This window comes from Bradysia coprophila, unplaced genomic scaffold (assembly GCF_014529535.1).
Source record: "Bradysia coprophila strain Holo2 unplaced genomic scaffold, BU_Bcop_v1 contig_94, whole genome shotgun sequence".
NCBI classification, from domain to species: Eukaryota; Metazoa; Arthropoda; class Insecta; order Diptera; family Sciaridae; genus Bradysia; species Bradysia coprophila.
In genome coordinates, this window is record NW_023504022.1 from 3,305,731 (window position 1) to 3,331,004 (window position 25,274).

Below are 25,274 nucleotides of genomic sequence, written 5' to 3' on the forward strand. Positions count from 1 at the left end.
GCCTCCGTTTACATGACAGTTGTAAAATAGAACAAAGGAACTGTCACGTAAACGAAGTAAAAAATTGAAATAAATTCAATTTCCACTCCGTTTGCGTGACAGTTCTTTTGTTCAATTTTACAACTGTCATGTAAACGGAGGCTAAACGGAGTGCTCTTTTTAAGTGGAAACTATACTTTATGGATTTATTTTTGCGTTTATATGATTATGTTTGAATTTGAGGCGCACTTACGGCGTGAATATTTTCACGAACTAATGTTCTCGTCTTACGATGCCAATGTTTCGTTAAAAGAAAAGCTGACAACACTGATATGCCGAACATTGTGTAGTGCGCATAGTACCTGTCATTCAATACATAACAATAAACACGGAAAGTGGAAACGCGGTTTTCAATTTTATTTATCATCTTCTAAACAGCGATGAATTTTGCCAAAAATTTGCTTGGCAAATATGGATGGAAAGAAGGTAATTTAGCGCACGAACCATTCGCATGGATTCGATTAAATTTTATGTCACAAATCAGGAGATGGTCTCGGTCGCGATAAACATGGAATCACAAAGCCATTGAAAGCGAACTATAAATTCGATAATGCTGGCCTGGGACACAATCCAGCCGACGATCTGAACAATCACTGGTGGGAGAATGTGTACAACCAAGCTGCAACGAATTTAAATGTTGATAAAAACGACGCGAACGAGGTGAAGATGGGACTGAACACCGATCAGTCGGTTGAGGTATGTTTGTGTCGATGTTGGTGAGCGTGACAAATTGCTGAAATTCGTCGTCCGTTTTAGATAACAACGAAGAACTATTCCGTCAAGAGTAATCAAAAGAACGCCGATTACGGTGGATCGTTCCTGAAGAGTGCAACTCTGACGAACGAGGGCCAAGAAGTGGAATTTGCACACAAGCGAGTCATCAGTCCGGTTATTATGAAAATTGTTTCCGACGAAGAACTATTCAAGGCTTGTGGTGGTCGCACAGCGCACAAGTAAGCTTTTTTTTCCCGATTTTGCATTTTTGTGCGAAAGTGACCCCGACATCCCGTACAGAACTTGAATGGAAATCACGGACTTTTCTCTGATTTGTGGGAAAGTCTTGACATTTGCGATGGAGCATCTGATACGGGACTGTCTCCAATCAAAATGAAATCATTTTTGCAACGCTTTACAGGGGTGCACGACATGGTCTTAAACTTTCCGGCAAATTGAATCGAATTGAGAAGCAGGAACAGGAACTAGTCGAGAAACTGCGATCATCAACACTGGAAGATTCGTCACAGGTTTGCGGCTGCATTTACTTTCCCATTTTCTCTGACACCAACAGCCGTCTCTCATTCATCCAGGTATTCAAAGACTACGCAAACTCCAAATCTCGCCAGAATAAGAAGAAGCTGAAGCGGCTGAACGAGAAGAAGCCGAAAAAGTCCAGAAAATCTTCGAATAAATCTGAAACCATCACTTCCGCTGACAATTCACCGGTGCCATGCACAACCGATACAGTCGATCTGAACGAAACGCAGGAGGATGAAAGTGTGAAGAAGTCTAAGAAATCAAAGAAATCGAGGAGGGAGTCGCCGGATGAGCCACAGTCAAGTCGTAAAAAGTCTCGCAAAAATAAATTGTCAATCGAAAAGCCGGACAAGCGCAGCAAACGGAAGCATAAAAAGAAGCTGAAACAATTGTCGAAGGAGATGCGGGTGCCCGATTCGCGCGAGGAATTCCTGAAGAAAATGGCCATCGAAGAATTGTCGATTTCATTTGAATCGACTAAAATGTCGAAAAAGAACCGCCGGAACAGCGATCTGGATTCGTTGCATTCGTACCGCTGCAACGATGACGAGAGTCAGTCGGATAACGACAACCAGGTGGAGAAGAACATTTCTAGTCAATTGTCGAAAAAATTGAGTAAAATTAAGAACAAGAAGCAGAAAGTGATCGTGGAGGATTTAACCGAATTCCAAATCGAGCATCTGCGGAACGCTCAGGTACCTTTCGTCGAAGTGAAGCAGTGTAGTCGTAGTAAACAACGAAAGAATAATGCGAAATTCAGTAAACTGGCGGATAATTTAGTCAATAAAATGAGCATTTTATAGTGTCGCTGGACCGATGTATAATGGCCTAACACTCAAAGATCGAAACAAAAACCAATTTAATTTAAAAATGGAAAATAAAATTTATTTTTAACAGCAGACAGTTTATCGTTAGCTCAGCTGCTGGAACTCAGATGCGCAGAATTACTGTTGATTATAAGAATAGATCGGCCAATGAATGCGGCAGCAACTGTAAACAAAAATTGAATTCTTCGTAAAGTCACACAGATTGGCCAGAGCATGACTGTCACATGAAGTAAACTAAGTGTGGCCTCAAGTGGCTGGCCTGTCTTCTCCTGACCTGAACTTGACGATGAAGTCTGACACTTGGGAGTAACATCTTACTTGATGTAGCTAGATTCTGACTCGGGAAACCTTATGGGTCGACATGAAGAGTATGACTCTGTTCCCCATATGGGAAGGCTCTCGAAACCATTAATTTCGACTCGATACAATTGGATTGGGGAGATTTGATTCCCACATTTAATGAATGCTTGGAAGATCTCTACTCCTCCACGGAAAATTACCATGAATCAATGGATGGAAGGGCATTGCGAGAATTAAAAGTTTAATTTTTTGTTTTAATAACTGTTTTGAGTTAGACTCTCGGGGGCTAAAAATCCCAAAAACTAAAAATTTTCTTGCAAAGGTTCAAATAGCTTGGCTTGCCACTGAGACTGAAATTTTTGTTTGAAGCTCTTGCGTCCCTAATAAGTTAGAAATTGAAATTTCATTTTCGTGAATTTTCTCGGAATTTATTTTCCGAATTTTCCCCTGTTCTGACACCCGGTTTGATTTTCTGCAATGTAAACCGATACAAGCGTATCCTTGTTCTAGCTTCTTCGAGCACTGGAAGGCGTATATGGCACTACCGCACTACTGGTGGCGGGACATTTCCACACCGTCAATATCGTCAGGAACGATATTATCGTTTTTTTGGACGATACTATCGTCTAAAAAACGATACTATCGTCTAAAAAACGATACTATCGTCTAAAAAACGATAATATCGTTTTTAGACGATAGTATCGTCCAAAAAAACGATATTATCGCCCAAAAAATTTTCATCCAGGACGATAATATCGTCTAAATTGAAAAATTCTAAAATATTGACTGGACGATAGTATCGTTTTCTTGTCGATACTATCGTTCAAAAAACGATATTATCGTTTTCTGGACGATATTATCGTTCTAGAAAATCTAATGGATATTTTCGTTTTCTGTACGATAATATCGTCCAAAACGATAATATCGTCCTGGGCGATATTATCGTTTTCTTAAACGATAATATCGTCCAGGACGATACTATCGTTTAAAAAAACGATAATATCGCCCAGGACGATATTATCGTTTAGTTTTGGGTGGTAATATTGTCCAGGACTCAATTTTACTCAGAGGTGCAGCAAGAACCGAATTCTCTTCCGAAATATCGAAAAACAATTGTCAGAGGAAATCACCTACACATCAGTGTTTAAAAAAGGCGTTTAGTTCGTCCCTAAATAATTCATCTTTTTACGAAATGAAAACCAACTTTGATTGTACATAAAAAGTGTTTTAACACGCCTAGCGATCCGGCCCATTGCCCCGGAGCGAAGCGGAGAACCGCAATGCGAGCCGGGCGCCGGAACGGTGTCGGAACTTAGGAGTTAATTTTTTTTTTCTCGCATCGTCTCATAATTAGTCTGTGTAATTTTTCTATATAAAATTTAAATTTACGGAACCAAATGAACCAATTTTTAATATATACTTGCCGTCTATAAAAAGGTGTTTATCTACAAGATTTTGTGTTTCGTCTTCAACAACCATCCAGAACGATAATATCGCCCAGGACGATATTATCGTCTAGAATTTGTATTTTAAATAAATTAAATACGATATTATCGTCTCAAATTTAAAAAAAATAAATTAATTAAAAACGATATTATCGTTCTGGATGATACTATCGTCCAGAACGATATTATCGTCCCAAAAATTATCGCCCAGGACGATAATATCGTCCAAAATAACGATAAATTTGTTCAGAAAAAGAAAATAACGATAATATCGTCCAGCGGATATTTTCATCCAGGACGATGTTATCGTCAAAAAAACGATATTATCGTTTTTTTAAACGATAATATCGTCAATAAAACGATAATATCGTCCTGAAAATATTTTAAAATTTATAATTTTAGACGATATTATCGTCCTGGATGAAATTTTTTTGGACGATAATATCGTTTTTTAGACGATAGTATCCTGGCGATATTGACCGTGTAGTTATGTCGCCTCATCTATGCAGTAGTGCATAGTATAAAAGGAAAACGTGATCTCGAACACTCACCAATTATTTTTAATTCCATAAAATTCCTCTTATCTATTGTGACAAAATAAACCGTGACCGTGACCATGACCAAAATCGTTAGCGCTTCTTCTTCAGTTCCTCAAACCGTTTAGCCAAATCATCGAAATCGATTTCATCGTTATTCGGCTTCGGATGATTATCGCCACCACTGCCACTGCCGGGAATATCTGGTAGGTCCATTGGAACATTGGGAAGATCCGGGAAGATATTCTCCTCGTTGGTCATCTTTGAACGGGGCTGCGGTTTTGGTTTATTCAAATTCTGTTGGATTGAGAAATTGCCAGTTCGATTGAAATCGCATAATTCAGTTGCTCAGACTCAAATAAAAATAAAAAGATCTGAACCCCTAAGGTTCAAGCATGACAACATAATGGAAGGTGTCGTAAATGGGAAGTGAAAAACATTTTCTTTTATTTAAATAAGGCCACAATACGGTGAAGTTGATTTCATTCTGAACGTTCTGAACAATTTTTTGAAAACTGAATCAATGTTTCACGATTAAAAATGGCCCACACGCAGCCCTGTTAAGCCAAAGTACCTGTGCTTTTGTAGAGCTTTCGGAAGCTTTAATCATCTTTTGAATTTCATTGAAATCGTCCACTTTTTCAGTGGAATCCAAAAGAAGCTCAAAGCTTTCGAAAGCTATTCAGACATAAAATGCGATATGTTGTTTCGGCTTAAGAGTGATATCGCCCAATTTTCAGGTGATTTTTTTAACTTTGGAAACAAGCGGTCTCCGATTTTAATGAGTGATAGCTCGTTGGATTCGTCTTTCAATTCTAGGAAACACGTGTCTTTCACTTTTTCTTTAAAAAAATTGTTTTCTGTGAAAAGCGCTCAAAAGTGAAGACATGCCAGAGGGTACCGAAAACAGTTTTTCGGCAATAACTCAAGAAAAAATTATTTTAAATTGTTGTAATGTTGTACAATTGTCGGCCTTCAAAAGACCTACAGGTGGAGTATACGCACCGCTTGGTGCTAGTTAATCCACTAGAGTTATGACTAGAAATATAGTGAATGTTCGGAGAGTCCGCCGTCTCTGCAGCTTCGATGTACCACGGAGCTGAGTATGGGGTGTTGTAGCTGGCCTCACCCACTATCGTTGCACATATAAATGAATCCAGTACTTTTGGGCTGCAAGCCTACAGAAGTCTTGAAAAAAAAGTTGGTGCCAAAATGTAGATTTTTTCCTTCTGTCTGAGGGCCCAACTGCCAGAACAGCGTCTGGAACGGTTCTACGTGAGTAATTTTGTATCGTCTACTATTCCCTTACCGTATACGCTTCACTTTGACTCGAATATAGGTCGTTACAACATATCCAGTGTTAGTAATTCTTGTGAAAAATTATTAAATTTTCCTCGGAGGATTTTAGTCAAATAAAGTGTTAGCGTATAGCAAATGACCTTAGGAGTCCGGAACAGTAATTAGTTTTTCAATTGGACTAATATTTGCTACGCGACAGGAGTTTGGCAAAACGATACGATCAAGTGGGAGCAAACGGTTTTCCAAACTCCTGTCACGTAGCAAATATTGGTCCAATTGAAAAACTAATTACTGTTCCGTAGTCCTGAGGTCATTTGCTATACGCTAACACTTTATTTGACTAAAATCCTCGGAGAAAACTTTAATGATTTTTCTCTTGATATTAGGCAACGTCAGATTTTCTTAACGCTAAATGCCACATACTAACGCTAACGCTAAATCCGTACGCTAATGGCAAATGCCGACGATAAAGGCAACATTAACGAGTTAGCCGACGCCATGTTGCTTTTAAATTTAACATCTGTGAGGCCAGCAATATCAGGCACTTTTTCATCTCTGAATATATCAGCAATCGCTGTTTGAAATTTAAAAATTAATTCATTGCCATAATTCTAAGGTCCATTAATATGAGATTTGCCTTTTATTTGCAAGAAATTTACTGAAATTAAAAATTTATTTATGAAATATGGATACGTGGTCCGCCATTTTGATGTAAGATTAAAGAAATCAAATGCAGTGCAATATGAAATAGAATCAATTCGAATTGGAATCAAAAATGGCCGACCATGTATCCATATTTCATAAATAAATTTTTAATTTCAGTAAATTTCTTGCAAATAAAAGGCGAATCTCATATTAATGGACCTTAGAATTATGGCAATGAATTAATTTTTAAATTTCAAACAGCGATTGCTGATATATTCAGAGATGAAAAAGTGCCAGGTATTGCTGGCCTCACAGATTTAGCGTACGGATTTAGCATTAGCGTTAGTGTGTGGCATTTAGCGTTAAGAAAATCTGACGTTCTCTATTACTAATAGTGGATCTGATATATTCGCGACATAGCGAAGCGTTTTTCTATTGATAAGGTGAAAGAATAGTAGACAATAAAAAATGATTCCAGACGCTGTTCTGGCAGTTGGGCCCTCAGACAGAAGGAAAAAATCTACATTTTGGCACCAACTTTTTTTCAAGACTTCTGTAGGCTTGCAGCCCAAAAGTACTGGGTTCATTTATATGTGCAACGATAGTGGGTGAGGCCAGCTACAACATTCCATACTCAGTTCCGTGGTACATCGAAGCTGCAGAGAAGGCGGACTCTCCGAACATTCACTGTATTTCTAGTCATACCTCTAGTGGATCAACTAGCACCAAGCGGTGCGTATACTCTATCTGTAGGTCTTTTCAAGGCCGACAATCGTACAACATTATAACCATTTAAAATAATTTTTTCTTGAGTTATTGCCGAAAAACTGTTTTTGCTACCCTCTGACATGTCTTCACTTTTGAACGCTTTTCAAAGAAAACAATTTTTTTTTAAAAAAAAGTGAAAGACACGTGTTTCCTAGAATTGAAAGACGAATGCAACGAGCTATCACTCATTAAAATCGGAGACCACTTGTTTCCCAATCACCTGAAGATTTGGCGATATCCTTCTTAACACGGCAGAGAGGCAGTGTGAACTTTGTCAAAGTCAGCGACCTTCTCTATCTTTCGCTCCTTAAGCTTGCAGGGTAAATGTGAATTCAAGGTCCAGCACTATAAACCCGATTACCGCCCAATCAAATCTACAGTTTAAATTCTACCGTCAAACACCACCAGGGCAAACATAACAGCTGTGTTATGATACTAGGCCTTTTCACACTCCACCCGTTTTGAAGAATGTTCTTTCGTTTACTATTTACTGAACGAGTTGTCCGTTTAACAGTTTCAATTCTGAACAGAGAGGTGAAACGAAGAACATTTTTCAAAAACGAAGGAATGGACTGCGAATACGCCCTCAGAATTCTACCAACAAAGTATTGCAAGCTACCGAGCGCTGATGAATATAATGAAACCAAATGTGTACCTGGTTGTTGTTATCGTTATTGATAACAGATGAATATGTTGGGGGTCGTCGCGGTAAATTGGATCGCATCTAAAATGAAAATAATGAAAAAAAAATCGAAAAACAAAAACAAAAATAAGCGACGGATGTTCTGACAACGACGCAGATCGATGAACATGACCCACAAGCCTAACATACAATTTCTACCACATTGGTGTGAACGACGGCGGACAAATGAATGATCTCCCTTGAATGATTGTACAGATTATGTTCTGTGAACGACTGACAAGCTCAGTGATTTTTTGAAATACTTTTGACAAGTCAAGCCGCGAGACACAGAAATCGAAGAACAGAAAAAAAGCAAAATTAAAGTTAGGGATGGCACAGACGACTCTGAAAAACAAATTGGAAGTTGCTATTCGATTCCGCTGTTCCCGTTGTGCTAAGAAATTCACCTAACACCACTGTTTCCTGGCTTCTTGTGCTACAGGAAAGGTCAAACAAATTTCAGCCGAAATTTGCTCCAGCTGACTTTCAGCTGGTTCACTTATATAGGCAAAACTGGTTATAAGTGTTTATGCAGATTCAACAGTACACGCATGCGCGTGGTAGTACCGTACTCTCATCCAGTTTTGTTTCTATGAGTGAATCAGCTGAAATTTCATTGACATTTCCTGTAGCCCAAGGAACCAGAAGTTGCCTCCAGGCGATTGTCACGGAAACTAATAGCATCGCCAAGAGTCCTGCCCTTTGAACTTACTTCCTGTGACTTTTCTCACTAAACTTACATTTCAAAAAACGAGACAATTAAATCGGAAGCCGATGTTACTCACAACAAATCCACAAACGGTTAGTAAGCGTGCCAAAGAAAGTTTGGAAGAAAAAATCGTTAAAATCTTTCACCGCACAACGGCTCATTTGAGAAGCGTCCGAGCTTGTTCATCGACTCACCTGAATGTTATCGTCTGGACTGACCGAAGAATATGCTGGAGGATGATGAACGTTACTTTCCTCCTGGACACGATTGAAAATTGAAATAGAAGGAACGAAATTCCGCGACCTTAGCAAACGTCTGTGATGCATGAACAATGAATTCGGTAACTTACGTTCAGGAAGTCCGTGTTGATGTTCAAATCCTTTTTCTCCTGATTCGGTGGTATGTTGTAGTTAAATGGTGGAGCACTTGCACTTCCACTGCTCATACCACCGCCACCACTGCCGCCGCCCATATTCGGATAATTGAACGGTGCATTCATTGGAGGCATTGGCATCGGAGGCAATGCAGGCGCTTGTGGATATCCTATGAAACCAGGCGGTTGAGGCGTTCCGCCAGATCCACCACCTCCTAAGTTATTGCGATCGGACAGATCGATGAGCATGCCGTCTGAAAGTTAGAACATCCGTCTGTGTTATGTCGTCTGTTAGAAAAACGAAGAATCAAAAACTTACCACTGGCAACTTCACCCTTCATGACCTGCGGATCCGGTTCGTAATCGATGTGATAGATGTTGGCAATCTCAATCAGATATCTAAACGGTGAGACTCATTTTACTCAGACACTCAGTGTCATCCCACCACTAATCGATCATACTTCTCTACGAGGATTTTCGGCGGTGCCTGGATCGCTAGCTTATGCATTAGTTTCACCGAAACCATATGATCGCCAGTGGCCGTCCGAGCGACTTCGGCAAACGGTTTACCATATTTTGAGGTGAGCAAATCGGCTATGACTGTGTCGGATGGGAGTGAGTGGTGAACTTTCAATTGAAAGGAAAATTGTTACCTCGCAGCTCTTCAACATCGGACTGGAGACGTGGTGCTACCCATATCAAACTGGACACTTGCTCAGCAATGCCCGAATCCAATTCTTTCATCTGTGTCAGCAAACCGAACCGAGCGAGTAATAGATCGCAGAACATTTCAACGATTTCCATTGCTTCGACGAGGTAATCTTCGCTGTTGTGTGGAGGAACATTTCACAATTATTTTGGCGACTATGGCGCAGTGCTTCATACATATTCAACTCGATTTTCAATTCTTTTTCCTTACCGAATTATGTGCTCCACCCGGATCTTTGCACGCTCATACTTTCCAGTGGCTAGATAGTCAGCGATTTCTTTTCTCGCTTTCTGTGCCAATTCTGTTTTCTTTTTCTCCAGCAATTTCAGGCGATTTACTGCCAATCGCAGATGGGTTTTCAATTTTGTGTAATTGGGTCCGCTGGAAAACATTTTCCGTTCTTGCACTGACACTAAACTGGACGCTTAAAATGAAACTCTTTCGATTGTTAATGCTAATCTTTCGGATGACTCAAAGTTGTTTAATTTCTATTTTAATAGAAAAATACCTATGCACCGTATGACACATCACATTTGACATTTCGAATATTATTATAGTCCAGCTGGTTGTGCAATTATTTTGTTGCACCAAGAGAAATCGTAGAAGAGTGTTCACTTACTTATTATAGAGTCTAGCAACACTGAAAAATAAACAGGCAGGGACTTTTTGAATATGCTTAAGTCAGAGATGTTTAGCATGTCTAGCTAAAATTGTAGGCTACTTTGGTGCGTTTCGTATTTTATTTTTGCTGATATTAACGCACTCCAAGACAGGCATTAGAACAGAAATAAATAAGTGGCTTCCACGACGCAGTCGTCTAAAATTCTCGTATTTTAGTTCTTTTATGTTGGTGTAGGGCACTGCGTTACGAACGTTCTACAAAATTAAGAGGCCAAATGACCGTTAAAAAAATCTGTTCTTGTGCATGTTATTGGAGTGAGTTGCTGACATCTTTTCATCAGAATCCTTTTTGAAAAATGTAGGACGACCACCCCAAACGTGATAGAATTCAATAAAAAATTAAATGAAAACGGAGTGAAAGCGGACGGCTCTGAGGCCACCTTTAGCAAGGCTGTATACTTTGGGGAGGTCACGCAGATGCAGATACGCGGGTTACACACCACGTTTCATACAAAAAATTCACCACGTCATACAAATTCAATTTTGGTGAATTTGTTTGTATGGAAAAGGTGTGTTCCCGCGTATCTAATAAAATGGCGATCTGCGTGACCTCCCCAAAGTATACAGCCTTGACCTTTAGGGCACTTGTTGTGAACCAGTTGCAGGGTGCCAAGCGTTTTATCAATTTTGAACGGATTTAGACTACTTTTGCGACTTTTGCTTTATAGATTGGTAATGGTATTCGGTCAAAATAACCCCACCAAAATAACGAATTGTAGTAATAACTAATGTCAAAAAAATTATTGGAAAAATGACGAGATGACCAGTATATCGACAAAATTCGAGGATATCGACTATATTCGAGTCTATCGACTATATTCGAGGATATCGACTATATTCGAGTCTATCGACTATATTCGAGGATATCGACTATATTCGAGGATATCGACTATATTCGAGGATATCGACTATATTCGAGGATATCGACTATATTCGAGGATATCGACTATATTCGAGGATATCGACTATATACGAGTTCGACTGTAATTGGAAGATATAAAAATTGTGGCTAGAACTTGCCCAGAATTCAATAAGTACAACATCGCAAATGCAAATACAATTATTATTTTTAGGGAAGTTAGCGCCGCAGGCCGTGAAAAATAAAAAAAACAGGGTCGAGGGGCGGCAGCCCCCGCATAGGGGGTCAAGGGGGAATATCCCCCTTGCGGTGTCTAAGGGGCGGAGCCCCTAGCGGGGTTTGGGGCAGAGCCCCATTAACGTCTGCAAAGTATGAAAAAGCTCGCCGCTTTTAAATTATAAGAAAACGAGTTCGAGACTGACCCTAAATATTATGGGTAATTATCAGTGTTTTGTCCTCTTTTTTTCACCGGGGTTATTTTGGTAGTAGTTATTTTGTCTCGTCGATATTTTATTGGGGTTATTTTAACCTAGAGCCATTGGTGATATAGTGCGATGGCACTGCCTTCGAGTCGGTCTTTTGATATACGAAAATTTGAAAATCAAAATCATTTGTTTCAAATTAAATTTTCGATCACATTGTCCATGAAAATATTGATCGGTGAAGTGACAGAAGTGACCGACTTGCCGACAGCGTCATAGACCTTTTAAGTTGAAAAAAAGACTAGGTGGTCTAGGAGGGATGAATTGACAGTTGACAGCTGTGATCGGTTCGCTTTTGGTCACTATCGTTCACTTTTCACTTTTACTCAACGAAAGTGAACACAATCAATGAAAAGCGAACTGATTGCAGCTGTCAGCTGTCAATTCATCCATCCAGACCATCTAGTCTTTTTATCAACTTAAAAGGTCTATTGAGAGTCCTGTGAAATAGTGTCAAATCCACAATCTATTATGCAAAAGTATTCACCATACCAACCAGGGAATAGTAGATTACATTGGATGCTGCGGAGGTAGTTCATTACATGAGGGATCAATTTTGTGATACGAGCCGAACTCACAAGTGTGGTTTTAAGCAACAAGCTTAATAACCGTTTCCAAAGCGAGTTGCTTAAAACCACACAAGTGAGTTCGCGAGTTCACAAAATTGATTCCGAGTGGAAACAACTGATGATGGCTAGACCACGCTAGCCTCAGACCGCCGCTGAATCCCAAGGTCGAAACGGCTCCGTTGTCTTTATTAAAAATCACTTAACGTGAACCATGAGTGGGTAGGGAAGAGCAAAAAGCTCTGTTTGTGTCTGTGTTTTTTCTTTTAATTTCCTTTCTTTTATTTTCCTTTATTTATTTTTGATTATTTTTAGTACTTCAACTTTAGGCATTTCAGATGAGAGTAATTAGTCCCTCAGCGGAAGAATCTCTATTAGATCGTTTTAGTCTCATAGTCAGGGCCTATTTTTTAGAAACATCGTTTCTAAAGTTTCTTGAGTTTCTCAAAGTTTCTTAAAGTTTCCTAAAGTTTCTTGAGTTTCTCAAATTTTAGAAACTTGAGAAACTTGAGAATCAGGAAATTTCAATTATTGTTTATTATGAAGAATTCAGCTAAATAAACACCAGACTTTATCATAGTTGAATGATTTCAGTATACTGTCGAAAATGCATCATACTCATTCTGCTTCGAATTTTAGCTTCTACTGTTCTTCGTTTCTGCACAGGCTTTTGTAGATATACCTTTAGTTTAATTCATTCATTCATTCAGCTTAATTTTCACTGAAAATGTCGAAGTGTACGTCTAGAAGTGTTACGATTTTCGACTGTAACTTACATTATGCTTCTCATTCGTCAAAGCTAAGTTGAAGTAGTACATTTTTGCGTGTAACTCGTGCAATATATAAGTTGGCCAATGGTCTTTACTGGCTTAGCTCACACATTGTCTGAATGACACAGAAAATTGTGCACTAGGAACTCACATTTCATGGATGAATGGAACAGTATGTAAGTTGTCATAGCCTTGGTCTTTATAAATAGAACTATTTTTGATTTCTTATACTTTTTAGATCGTATTTGTCTTACACTATTAATTTTAGGCGTTTTCGCGAAAACCGTGAGATGTAAAGTATTTTGAACTATCGAATTTTAAGCTTTAGAAGAATTTTCAAACGCCATTTATTGAAATGGTGAAGAAATTAGGTCTTTACTATTTCTTTCCAAAAACTCAATTTTTCTTTGCTAAAAAATAGTGGGAAGTGTGACAAATCCAGTTCTTGGATAACGAGTCAGAAATGAAATTGGTTCCTTGATTGATGTTTTACGCAAAAAATTATGTATTAAAAACCGAAAAAACTTAATTCTGCTAGCTCGGTGGACATTTTCCATTCAAAAATTTTATTTTATACCCAAACAATTCTGTGCTAAATTGATAGAAGCGCCACTGACTTCGTGATTAAGTTGAAGGTTTTCAAAGACGTGCTAAATAGAAAGGTGTTCGCGTTCTAGGGAGACGCGATTTTGACTAACCTGCCCAGAAGGAGTAGCGAGTAGCGTATCAGGATTGAATACAGTGAATCTCAATTATCTCAAATTACATTAATTTCACATACAATTGTATCAATAATCTTTAATTCATTGCAAATCTTTCACACGAAACGACAAGTACTTATTTTAGCTACATCGCTTATCATTTATCAGCTTGTTCACCGTGGAATCACCACAACAATATGCATTTAAGATGTACATTTAAAAAAAAAAAAATGAATTTGTGCTTTCCAAAGTAACAATACCTAGATTAGTGGTGCACTCGACTTTTTTTTAAAATATCACAGAATTCTAGGTAAATAAAAAATATTTCTGTGAACAGAAAATGTACAAAATGTGTATGTAATGTAATTTATGTTCACCCCAGTGCAATGATTCAAGAATACGAAGTTGTTTTTCGATATTGTCCACAAAAGTTAAATCTTACTTACACGAAAAACAATTAGGAAGAGATCTCCTTACTAGATATTTTTAATTTAAAATGAAAAGTTTCCTAAATTTCTCAAATGTTTCTGAAGTTTCTTTAATGTTTCTTAAGTTTCCCAAATGTTTCTCAAGTTTCTAAAAGATTCTTAAGTTTCCAAAAGTTTCTTAAATGTTTCTTGAAAGTTTCTAAAAAATAGGCCCTGCTCATAGTTGATTGTTTAGTCCGTTACCAAAGCGTAACGTTAAAGAAACCCAGTGATATTTTCGATAAAATTTGCATTTCAAAAGTTCACTTTTCGCTGTTGTTGCAGAAAACGTATGCAAAACGTTGTGAAAAGTGTGTTTTCGTCACACTATGTGGTTATCAAACTCGCTTCGCTCATTCGATAACAACACATTTTCTAGCGATGAACACAACCACTTTTCGCAACTTGTTGCATAAATAACTATTTCGGGGTACATTTTTGGCAGAGAGATGCTAATATGACGACTGGGACGTCGTTTCGACGGATAGAGGGAATATGTCGAATGACAGCTGGTTTTTTGAGAGAGAATTCAATACATTCTCTCGACCAAATTCAAAATCATGCGACATATTCCCTCTATCCGTCGAAACGACCCAGTCGCAATATTAGCATCTCTCTGATTTTTGGTTCACACGCAGATTTCGCCACCCAAAGTGATGTTAGACATTTTGTCGGTTAAGACAAAAAACTAGCGTGCTTGTGTCATTAAGGGTTTTTTGACTGATGATAGTAAGCTTCAAGTAATGAAAATATTTTTTTTTATTTAATTTTAATTTTTTATTGCTTTCATAATAATCCTTTCAAAAACACGAACGTAATCTATTTACTTTGAAGTCCTTGATTCAGCAATTACAAAAATACAACTTTCTTTAACACTTTGCCGGTGACTGTGACTTGTCGACTTTAAGCACCCTAGAAATCAGTAAAGGAGTCGAGGAATACCTACAAATAAATTTCTAAAAATCAAAAATTAAATTTTAGATTTTTTAAATTTTATTTGGAGGTAACCGTCGACTCCTTTACTACTTTCCAGGTTGTCTAAAGTTCCTGCGTGTGCATTATTCTGCAACGTGTTAAAAAAAACTAATTTGGAACTTCAAGTGACAAGCGACATTTATGTGTCATCAAATATAATTTGACATTAAAATCTAACTTTTTTAACTTTATCAATCTTGACACGCGATCGCATATAATTAATTCTATGCTGAAAACAAACGAGACATTGAAAACGTGTTTTGGTCCTTGTTTTCATTGACAGATGCAGCAGTCGCGATTTTTAATAGAAAAAATTCTAACTTCATTTGACAGTTTCGAAAATTTCGTCATGAAAAATAGGACCAAAACACGTTTTCAATGCCTCGTTTGTTTTGAGCATTACAGTTTGTTCATTTCATTTTTACACAGTTTCTAAAGATTGTCGATATGTCAGAGTTTTTAATGTACCCAGTAAAACTCTGACATATCTAAAACTGTGTAAAAATGACATGAACAAACTGTAGATTTCTGTTTGTCTGAAATTATATCCAAAACAATTGACCACAAATCACAGAGAAATTGCTTCGTTCATTTTCGAAGAACAAGTTTTACAAACTTACACTTCAGTTTCGCTCATTTTCTTTTCGTTGAGTGTTTCGTTATATTTGTTTTCTCTCTGCGTGAACAGAATAATAAAAACATTTCTTTCTTTTTTTTGTATTCTGTCTGATAATCTCCTGTCATTAAATAAATATTTTGACTTTCAGATAGGTCGGTGTACACCAACTACTGACGATATGCAGAATATCATGGTTTTTTTTCTTTCTCTCTCTCTCCCACACACACACACACACACACACACGCATTCTATCTAATGTATCAGATAGCCATATGGAATAGTCAAGTGCTTTGTGGTTTTCTTATCTTCAAATCTGTTCCGACTTTCGTGACTACCTTACATCACATCACCCATAAACAATGTTTCGAGCTTTTGAATGAAGGCTTCGTCAAATTAACTGCGCTGCGATTTGAATTTCTTATTTGGATTGAAAATATTGTACGTGATCGTGTGTTCAGATTCTTAACTTCTATTCTTAGTTATGTATAGATAAGGTTTCATCATAGCGGTTAATCTTAGTTAGTTTATTATTTTTTTAAATTCTTATGCATAATTTCATTGTAAAATTAGAGTAAGAAAAGGAATCAACAATTTTTTTTATAATAAAACAAGTGTTACAAACGCACGAACCATAAAGATTAATAGTAGATTACAGCAGAGCCTATGTAAATGAGTAATACATGTGTGCGATGTTTACGGCGTGTGAGCCGAAGGCTAACCGCCTAATTTCGGACACATGTATTACTCATTCACATAGGCTCTTCTGCTCTGTTCTTTAATGTGTAGGCATCCTGTGCGTTGTATTTACATTGTCTAAGATGAAAACTACGAAACAATTTTGCATAAAACAGGATTTACCTTTCAACTTCTAAACATTTTGCACTAAAAATTTCATTTTCATTTAGTAGGCATCGGTCGAGCCTGCCATTTCGGCTATATTTAATTGACTTCTTTGTTGTTGTCATTCTCAGTTTCAGTGCAAAATTTTTGATTTTGTTGTTTTAAACTATAATTTCAGTGTGATTTTAGTGTATTCTTAATGTTATCGATGGCAGGTGTACCAAAAAATAGTTCTACCTGTGTAGATTCTAATTTATGTCGTGGTTTGTGTGAAGTGAAAACATAAACAAAATCATCGAAAGATTTCCGACCAGTGCATGTAAATGATCGCGGATAGCATGTAAATCATCGAAAAACCTAACATGTAAATTTCATTTACATTCTCATCGCAGACAATGTAAATACAACGTACAGGATGCCTACACATTAATTTTAACTTAATGACGAGAGTCTACGACCAAAGCACCTAGCGAGGTAATATAAAAAAAGTATTACTTTAATCGAAGTATGCGAATATTTCCGTACCTTTTTTTTCTTAATGTCATTGCAAAATTACCATTAAGGCTACTAATGGTATTATTGGTATCAAAATACTACTCTATTTGACGTGTAAAAACCTCTATTACCCTGCTAGGTGCTTTGCTACGACTAATTATTTTAATCCAAGAATTGTTTTATACTTTCTAAGTTTAAACAAATGCTTTCTTCAGAGATATGATAATTATGGCGCTTTGACAGAAAGAGGCAACATATGTGGAATAACAATTGGGTTATATGAGAGAGGGGGAGAAAGAAATTGATAGAATTACTTTCCCATAAAAACCACATTATCATTCCACATGTAACACAGTCGCCATAATTATATTTCCGGTTTTCTTGTAATGCTTAATTTCCTCTTACCAAAAAAGTATTCCGTGTGAGAGACAAAATTGATTTTTTTCAATTTTTGCTTTGTTTATTTGACAGCTTGCTCTCTCACGGAGTACTTTTCGTTGAGTGGAATGGACACTTAAGTTTTTGGCAACATCATTTGGTTTTGAAAATCAGTTAACATTGCGGTAAGTTTGAGGTATATTTTAAGATAGATCGATGTAAAGAGAGGATCCGAGGATTTTGTATGTTGTACTGTACGGCATTTTTAAATTTCCATTTAATACAATGGGAAAGAAAGAGACACACGCATATTATTTTTACCGTACATCAGCAAACACGCATAAATCAATACGAAAATAGCTCTCTTTGCATCGGTCTATTGGAGCTAATTCCTCCGCACTTTTCATAAAGTATCTCTCTCTTCTCTCTCTCTCTCTCTGGATCTATTTGACATTGTCTCCAATGAATTTGTTTGCCGTAAATTCAAGCTCATTCAGTCTGATAAGATTTTTTTTGCGTGCTTGACATCGAATCTGCGTAAATTCTAAATGAATCGAAGTAAAAAATAAAAAAATCGATGGTGAAGAATGCGTTGTTTGCGACGAACTTCTTCAATCTGCGATGATTTCCTTTTTTTTTAAATTGAAGTTTATTTACATTTTATTTATACAAAAAATCAGAACATACCGACATGTTATCCAGTGTTCACGTTTTGATTAAATGCTACTTTCGTGTTTCTGTACTCGTTGGCTATCAAAATGGATTTCCATTTCATGAGAGATGAGCTGTCTGTGGGGAATATTAAATTTTATTTCTAAAATTATCGCTTTTTCGGTGCCACATATTTTACCTAATCAGTTTTTCGCAATCCAATAACCATTTCAATGCTTTATCACACCGGTCACCCATTTTGCGCTTTTCCCAATGGACCAACTTCTAGCATTGCCTGCATTTGAATTCAAGTGGAAGTGGAAGTTTGGTAGAAGAAACTGATTCTTCCTTGATTTGTTAGTTGATTTTTCCTCTGTTCACTTTTGAGAAAACTGATTGATGATCGTCGGATATTTCGTGTTGATGAACTGTCAGCTGCAACAATAAATATTCCTTATTTCCATTGAAGCGCTTGCTTAAAGTTTAAATTGGTTGAATAGCTCAATCGCCTATTAAACTGGCAGTTTCTTTTGTTGGAAGCGAGGGGCAGATAATCATATTCCTCATCTTTTGTTTTCTTTGATTTTCAAGGATTTTTTTTGTTGATTTCATAAGATTTTCAAGGATTTTTACAAGATCTGTATTTTCTCTTGATTTTCTCATGAAGCTCATCCGAGTTTTCATTGTAGCTGTACAGTCTACGAGCAACTACCTCCATAGTCTCTGCCTGGAATACTTTGTAATGTTTACCTGGTGGAAGATCGTCCTAATTTCTTTTACTTTAGTTTGAGCCACGGAATTGATGGCTGCTAAGTTTGGAACCTGCAACGTAATAATTTTGTAGAAAGGAACAAAAAAAAACAACAATTTTAAGTCATACCAGCAGGTGTCATTGCTGTTCGAGAGTAAAATATGGCTCATATTTTTCGGTGATTATATTGGTTGTATGTTGCGTGCTACAGATAGGGTTTGAGGAGCTGCAAAGCATGTGGTAAGTCTATCGGTTGTCGATATTTGCCAATAGTAGTCGATAACGCAATTAACGTTTACCGAGCGAGTTCCGGCAAACGAGTGATTGGAGGTTGTTGTGGACATCGAAGAAATAGTTATCTGAGGAAGAGACAAAAAATCCCACCTTTCCCTTCCCCTCCCCACCTCTTCAAAGTTTAAATGCAGAGATGTCTTTGTCGAATTATTGACAGGGCTGTGTGAATTGGAGAGATACATGTGATAGCTCATTTTAAAGGTAAAGGTTCAAAGTTTTTGTTGGTGTAGTTAGAATTATTTCCGAATTTTTCCGTATCGCTTAACAATTTTACGACCTTCCTTCAAAATTGATGTTTTAAATTTACGGTTAAAGTTAAATAATTTCTTAAATATGTTCCAAAATAAAAAATTGGTAATATTGTTCCCTATATTGATTGATGCAATTTTGTAGAAGTATAATTGTATTTTACAAAATGTTGGCGGCACATTAATTTTTCATCAAAAAAATTCATGGTTTTGAAATTGTAAGAAACCAAAGCACCTAGCAGGGTAATAGCAGGGTTCGATGTAGGAGTGAGATCGTAGTAGAAGGTTGTCGCAAATAAGAGATTTAGATAAACTTAAATTTATAAGTAATAAGTGTATAGACTACGCCAAAATGATTTTTTCCCCAATTTTTTTACAAAAAGCAGCTAAAAATTGAAAACAAAAACACCAGTGTCTCGTCTTTTGACGAAAAAACTTGAAACCGGAAAGATTTTCCACTTTATAAATTCCTGAAACATGTGATTTTGCGCCATTTTCCACCCAAATTCCACATAAGGTCTTAAGTTTGCCACTTTACAATTACAGTAGTATTCACCCAGTTTTGACTGATTCACTGTATTTTGTTCTCTTTCTTCTTTCTCTTATCTGCATCAACAGACAACAAAAGAAACTTCGTCTGCCGTCTGCCGCGCTCCATTCCATTGCACAGAAAATAGAGTAACGTACCCAAGGGTTCACGTTAAGTGAGGATACAGAAAATACAAATGCTGTTTCGACCTCGGATATCGATGGCGATCCCAGGCCAGCGTGATCTGATCATCCTTAGTTGTATCCATCGATACCCTTCCCAAGACAGCAGCAAACTTTTTCTTTGGACTAGTATTTAAAAATTTGCATAAAACACTTGCCATCTACTGATGGAAATAGGATACGTTATAGAAAGCTACTTCGAAGATAACCCTATCGTAGCATCAGAAACAAAATCACCGTCGTATAGTGCGAGTAAGAAGAAAAACCCAAAGTTCCAACAAAAAAAAATTAACAAAAAACTCCTTTCTACGCATATAGAAACCTGACTTATAAATTAAGAGAGATAAACATTTGCTAAAACCTTGTTAATTAAAATGGCTGAAAGCACTAAACGTATAAAATTTCGGCGCGACGAAAATACAATCGGCGGCGGCGGCGGCGTGAGCTATTATTTTTCAGCGGCGGCGCGCCGAAAAATTAGCAAAAAATCGGCGGCGCGCCGGCGTAAAATCGGCGGTGCACACCTCTAATGTCATTGCAAAATTACCATTAAGGCTGCTAATGGTATTATTGGTACCAAAATACTATTTGACGTGTAAAAACCTCTATTACCCTGCTAGGTGCTTTGAAGAAACACGTAGAAACACAAAATTTACGTCTTTAAACATTTTTGAAACGTCATTTTTGTCTACGGTGGAGTTCGAAATACCAAAATGACTTCCTTAGCTTTCTCCTTTAGCTAGCAAATCATTTTGGAAGATTATGTGTCGACAGAAATTACGGGTTTGAATGTTGTGGTCATTGATGTTGATTTTTCATAGTAACTTTTTTCCATACAAAATATTTAGTTTGATCATCAGGATAATTCTAACGGATGTCAAAAAAAAATTCATTTGAATTTCTTCAATTCCTCCTGTGATAAATAGCAAGGAAACGCCGTTTGGGGTAAGAAGTGCTTACTGCCGGCAGGCTTGTATTGGACAATTTTTATGTATTTAAATTTAAAACATTTCCCATTCTCGTAACCATCAAATTTCTTAACCTTCGCGGTGATTACTCTTTTCTGAGAAGCATCCTCGAGGTCCTGAACATTTATATGTTTGATTTTTGAACTCAACGCTTCCCCTACCCTTTCTTTACACTCTTTTTTGTTGCGAAACGTACTTTTGCCTTCAACTTGTCCCACGTGAGATTTGTAGGTATGTGCGGGATTGCCGCCAGGTAATAATGAATTCCCCTCTGCAACATTGAGCAAAAATGAAGTTCCGGGATTACCTTCGATTTTGCCATCATCATAGCTACAACCACTCATTTTCCCAAACATCTTTCCACCACCTTGTCCCACATAATCAATAGGATGCGTAGCATTCGCAATTCGATTTCGATTCAATTGATGTTTTATATTTTCCATTGTGCTGCTATTGACTCCTTTCGGTATTACAAACTCTGCATTGTCAAAACCGTGTTTTTGTTTATATTGGTCGAGTGGTATTTTGTGCCCGTCTTCGCTCACCATGATGCAATTACCTTCCATGAAAACAGGCAATATATGGCCAATAGGTTGAGCGCCGCTTAGGCACACCACTCCTCTATCTGAATCCAGTTTTGAGAATTGTGACGGGGCATCTTCGACACCGCATGAGGTGGCTTTTATTCCATTTTTTTCAAATAGATTTTTTGTATCTTCAATACTTGCTCCATCTTCTGACGCAGCTAGATTCGTGGCGTCAGCCAGTTGTTTACTGGCGTTATTACCATTTAATCCTAATACGGCTGACACAGCATCATGTGCACATTTTTCTGCGTTGGCTCGGTCATTTGCAGCATCAATCTGATTTAATTTTTCTTCCATAGCAGCAATAGACTTTTTATCTTCTCTTTGCTCTTGATGCTTTTTATATCCCCTGTATAGAGCTTTAGGTAACGTTACGACTACTTTACCAGTAAGCGCAACTATCCTACCATACAAAATACCAGATATTACATCACTAATTTTGGTTATTATGCCATCAATTGAAATTACCTCATCAGGATTACGTTTAGCATTGGCGCATGTTTGTTTTCTGAGCAGATCGAAATATTTATCACACGTTTTTTGTGTACATTTTATTATATCAACTCCAGATAATACCGTTTCCAAAGCAAGAGTACCTAATTGCAATTTCCAATTGCTTGAATGTCTCATTATCCCGAGAGCAATTTCCTTGCTAACTTGCTCAATATCTTCCACCAAGCTGGTGTCCTGCAATTTTTTAATAGCTTGATCTATCGCCGAACACGATAAATCATCAAAAATTCCATTTTTATTTTCTTCTTTTATTTTGTTGCTAACCGCATCGCGAACTATTTCTTTTATTACAATTTGTAGTCCAGCCATTAGATTATTTAAGCTAGCAATGACAATCCTTTCGATAGCAACAGAAATGACCACACCCTCGATTGCGCCCTTTACTGCTTGCATTACAATCGTAGTGATTTTTTGATGAGTTTTCAAAACAACATCTTTGAATTTCAGTGATTTCTGAAGTTTTTGGAATCTCTCCAATTGCTTTGCATCTTTCAACTGGCACAAGTATTTGGCTTGCTCTCCAGCCGTTTTCCTAGCAAATTCTATTGTTTCTATCATTTTCTCCAGATATAAAGCTAATTTATCTAGTTGACCGGCCAGAAGCTTACATATTTTCGCAAAAGGTCCTTTGACCGCCCTTAATTTTGTAGCTAGACTACGACAAGCATTCATTGCTTTCGATAGAATTTTGGTGCTGCTGATTATGGCACCTATACCCATCGTGACAATCGTGATACCATAGCTAATGACCTTCCCTTTAATGTAATCTTTTTTATTAAACGCACTTTGACCCTGATCGATCAGTGCGGTAATGATGTCAGTTATAGCTTCTGATATCATCGCGCCAGCTAGAGGACCATTCACCGGTAATAGAACAGGAATTGCCGCAGCACAAAGCAGTAGCTCAATAGCTCCTATTATTTGTAATTTGGCGCCGACAATGACTTCTTCATGCACGTCATGTATTTTGCGCAATTGATACACCGCACTCATACCAACACTGTCAAGTTCATTGACTGATCTATTTGTTACATGTTTTCTGAGTTCATTTTGAGAATCTAATTTACTTAAATATTGTGGTACCTTAGCGTCAATAATAACCCCATCGTATGGGCCAATGGAGTCTTTAGAGTTCTCTAATTCATCTTCGCCGTTTATCTGACGTATCAGACTTTCGACATTTTGTTTGTATGCACCCAAACATACCAACCTTGATTTGAGGTGTTTGACAAAAAGATTTTGGTTTTCTACGACCCCTTCGGTGTTGAGCTGATCTCGATTGGTGTTCGGCTCTAGTTTTTGGTTGACGATAATGGATGCTAGGCCCGTTTCTTGTTGTTGGTCATCATTTATATTCTTGGGACAAATTAATTCCTCTAAATAATCGTGTTCTACTGCTAATGCTTTTTCTGCTTTTTGAAGATTTGTGAGGGCATGTTTTTTGTAATTGGGACAGTTACTTTCTGGATGGAAAAATAAAATGCTTCCCATTGCTTTTTTAAATCTTTTCAAAACTTGTCCACCGTCTTCTATTGCCAGCTCAAAAAGTTTAATGTAAGCGGAATATAGCAGTTCGCTACTCTGACTAATATTCAGTGCATGTTCAATCTCTGATCTAGCTTTCTCCCTATCCGATTTATCGTTACAATTTGCTAAATACCTTTCTGCCAAGCAAATACTGTAAAAAGGATTGTGACTTATGGTCCCATTCATTATTTGATTTGCTTGCTCTAGAAATTTTTTGTATTCCTGCTCAACAGCCATCGGAAGACAATCATTTTCTTGGTGAGAGATGATTTTTTTAATGCTTTCTCCTGTATATGCTTGCCTTTCAAGCCAAAACGCCCATTTCTCTTTGAGGTCTTTCAAAACATATATCCATTTTATGACATCAGATCCATTTTTACTCTTCTCCTTTAGCGCCCCATATTGCGATGAAAATTTCTCAAATAACTGTCCCTTAAATTCTAATTCAGTTATCCTGGTTTCGGCGATGTCATTTAAACGTACAGTTTCTAATTCGTCTCTGTGTTTAATGATTTCATCAAAATCAATACTTTCGTTCTTATTTACCACGATGCCCAATCTATCTAACTCGCTCATTTTCATAATAATCTGTCCTGTGCCGTTATTACCTTGTCTCCCCGTTCTACCGAAACCCTGATCCTCCACTCTTTTGTTGCATGGTAAAAAGGCTTCTATAACGTGTAACCCACCGTTGCTATTTAACTGAGCAGTAGTTTTGAAATCTGTTCCCCTCCCGGCTAAGTTTGTGGCTATTGCAATGTGGCGCACATCTAAAGTGATTTCAGTAATATGAGCATCACTCTCATCTCGATATGTAAGGATTTTTGGTGTTAATCCTGCCATTTTTGCCTCTCGATCAACTTCTTTAGCTATTATTTCAACATCTAATATGCTAGCGCAGACTATCAAAACTGCTCTCGGTTTCTCGATTATGGTTCTTTCACTTTGCTGTAATCCTCCAAGAGATTTATCATCTGCCTGGGTTCTAGTAAGTTCACCCAGAGCCGCTATGGCTACATAGTTCACAAATAATTCATCTGAATACACTCGGCCAGGAAATTGTACAAACTGCTTAGGTCTGAATGGTGGTACGACAGAGAATTCCAGATTGAATACAGATTCAAGTAGATTTCGTTCTGGCTTAGATCCTAATGTTCCAGTAACGCCAGATAATTTACCGCCATATTTCTTGATGTAGTCCACATTTGAAACGTAGCAACTGGTTAGGCTTTCATACGTTAAGCACAAATTGTGTTTGATTTGTAGAAATTGATGTAAGCCATTCGATAATATCGTGTTTGTCATCGAAACGCCGGTGTTTTGATTATCGACTGGGGTTATAATATTTTCACCATCTCTGTCTTTGCCAATTTTATATTCCACATTTTCATTGTACTGATACTTTGCCATGAATGCATATTCTATCCAAATGTCCACCCTGTCGTCTACATATTGATGCAAATGTTTGGCTAATACTTTTTTGTTGATCAAATGATATCTCTGGTCTTTCATCTGCTTTTTAATCTGATCTAAAAATGATCTTCTGAGACTATCCTCGCATTCTTCGTATTTCCGTTGCTTTTCATCCTCATTCGATGAGGATTG

General features: G+C 37.4%; 2 protein-coding genes and 1 long non-coding RNA gene across 12 annotated transcripts; 1 reads left to right on the forward strand and 2 right to left on the reverse strand.

Annotated features, from left to right (window-relative positions):
• The first annotated feature begins 311 nt into the window (after positions 1–311).
• On the forward strand, positions 312–2,139 carry LOC119084969 (G patch domain-containing protein 4). The gene is made up of 5 exons (XM_037195122.1): positions 312–465; positions 524–735; positions 796–992; positions 1,175–1,283; positions 1,347–2,139. Exons 1-5 carry the CDS (start codon positions 420–422, stop codon positions 2,094–2,096), a joined length of 1,314 nt encoding a protein of 437 aa, XP_037051017.1. The 5' UTR covers positions 312–419; the 3' UTR covers positions 2,097–2,139.
• Positions 2,140–2,156: 17 nt separating this feature from the next.
• LOC119084971 (IST1 homolog) lies at positions 2,157–10,119 on the reverse strand. 9 transcript variants are annotated; one of them, XR_005089180.1, is made up of 9 exons: positions 9,797–10,119; positions 9,531–9,703; positions 9,339–9,477; positions 9,197–9,276; positions 8,854–9,131; positions 8,699–8,761; positions 7,769–7,837; positions 4,417–4,698; positions 2,157–2,283 (listed from the first exon to the last, which is right to left on the reverse strand). XR_005089180.1 is itself a non-coding variant. In XM_037195123.1 (8 exons), the coding sequence occupies exons 1-8, from the start codon at positions 9,976–9,978 to the stop codon at positions 4,495–4,497; spliced, it is 1,188 nt and encodes a 395-aa protein (XP_037051018.1). In that variant the 5' UTR covers positions 9,979–10,108; the 3' UTR covers positions 4,399–4,494. The 9 variants fall into 9 exon arrangements, 1 of the variants encoding a protein (XP_037051018.1); XR_005089181.1 differs by having other exon boundaries at positions 8,699–8,758; positions 9,797–10,108; XR_005089186.1 differs by lacking the exon at positions 7,769–7,837 and having other exon boundaries at positions 4,417–4,662; positions 8,699–8,758; positions 9,797–10,108.
• A 7,813-nt stretch (positions 10,120–17,932) lies between these two features.
• On the reverse strand, positions 17,933–19,434 carry LOC119084972. 2 transcript variants are annotated; one of them, XR_005089189.1, is made up of 5 exons: positions 18,951–19,434; positions 18,821–18,892; positions 18,270–18,505; positions 18,107–18,204; positions 17,933–18,048 (listed from the first exon to the last, which is right to left on the reverse strand). It is a non-coding gene; the product is annotated as an uncharacterized LOC119084972 (long non-coding RNA). The 2 variants fall into 2 exon arrangements; XR_005089188.1 differs by lacking the exons at positions 18,821–18,892; positions 18,951–19,434 and having other exon boundaries at positions 18,270–18,550.
• Positions 19,435–25,274: the final 5,840 nt, after the last annotated feature.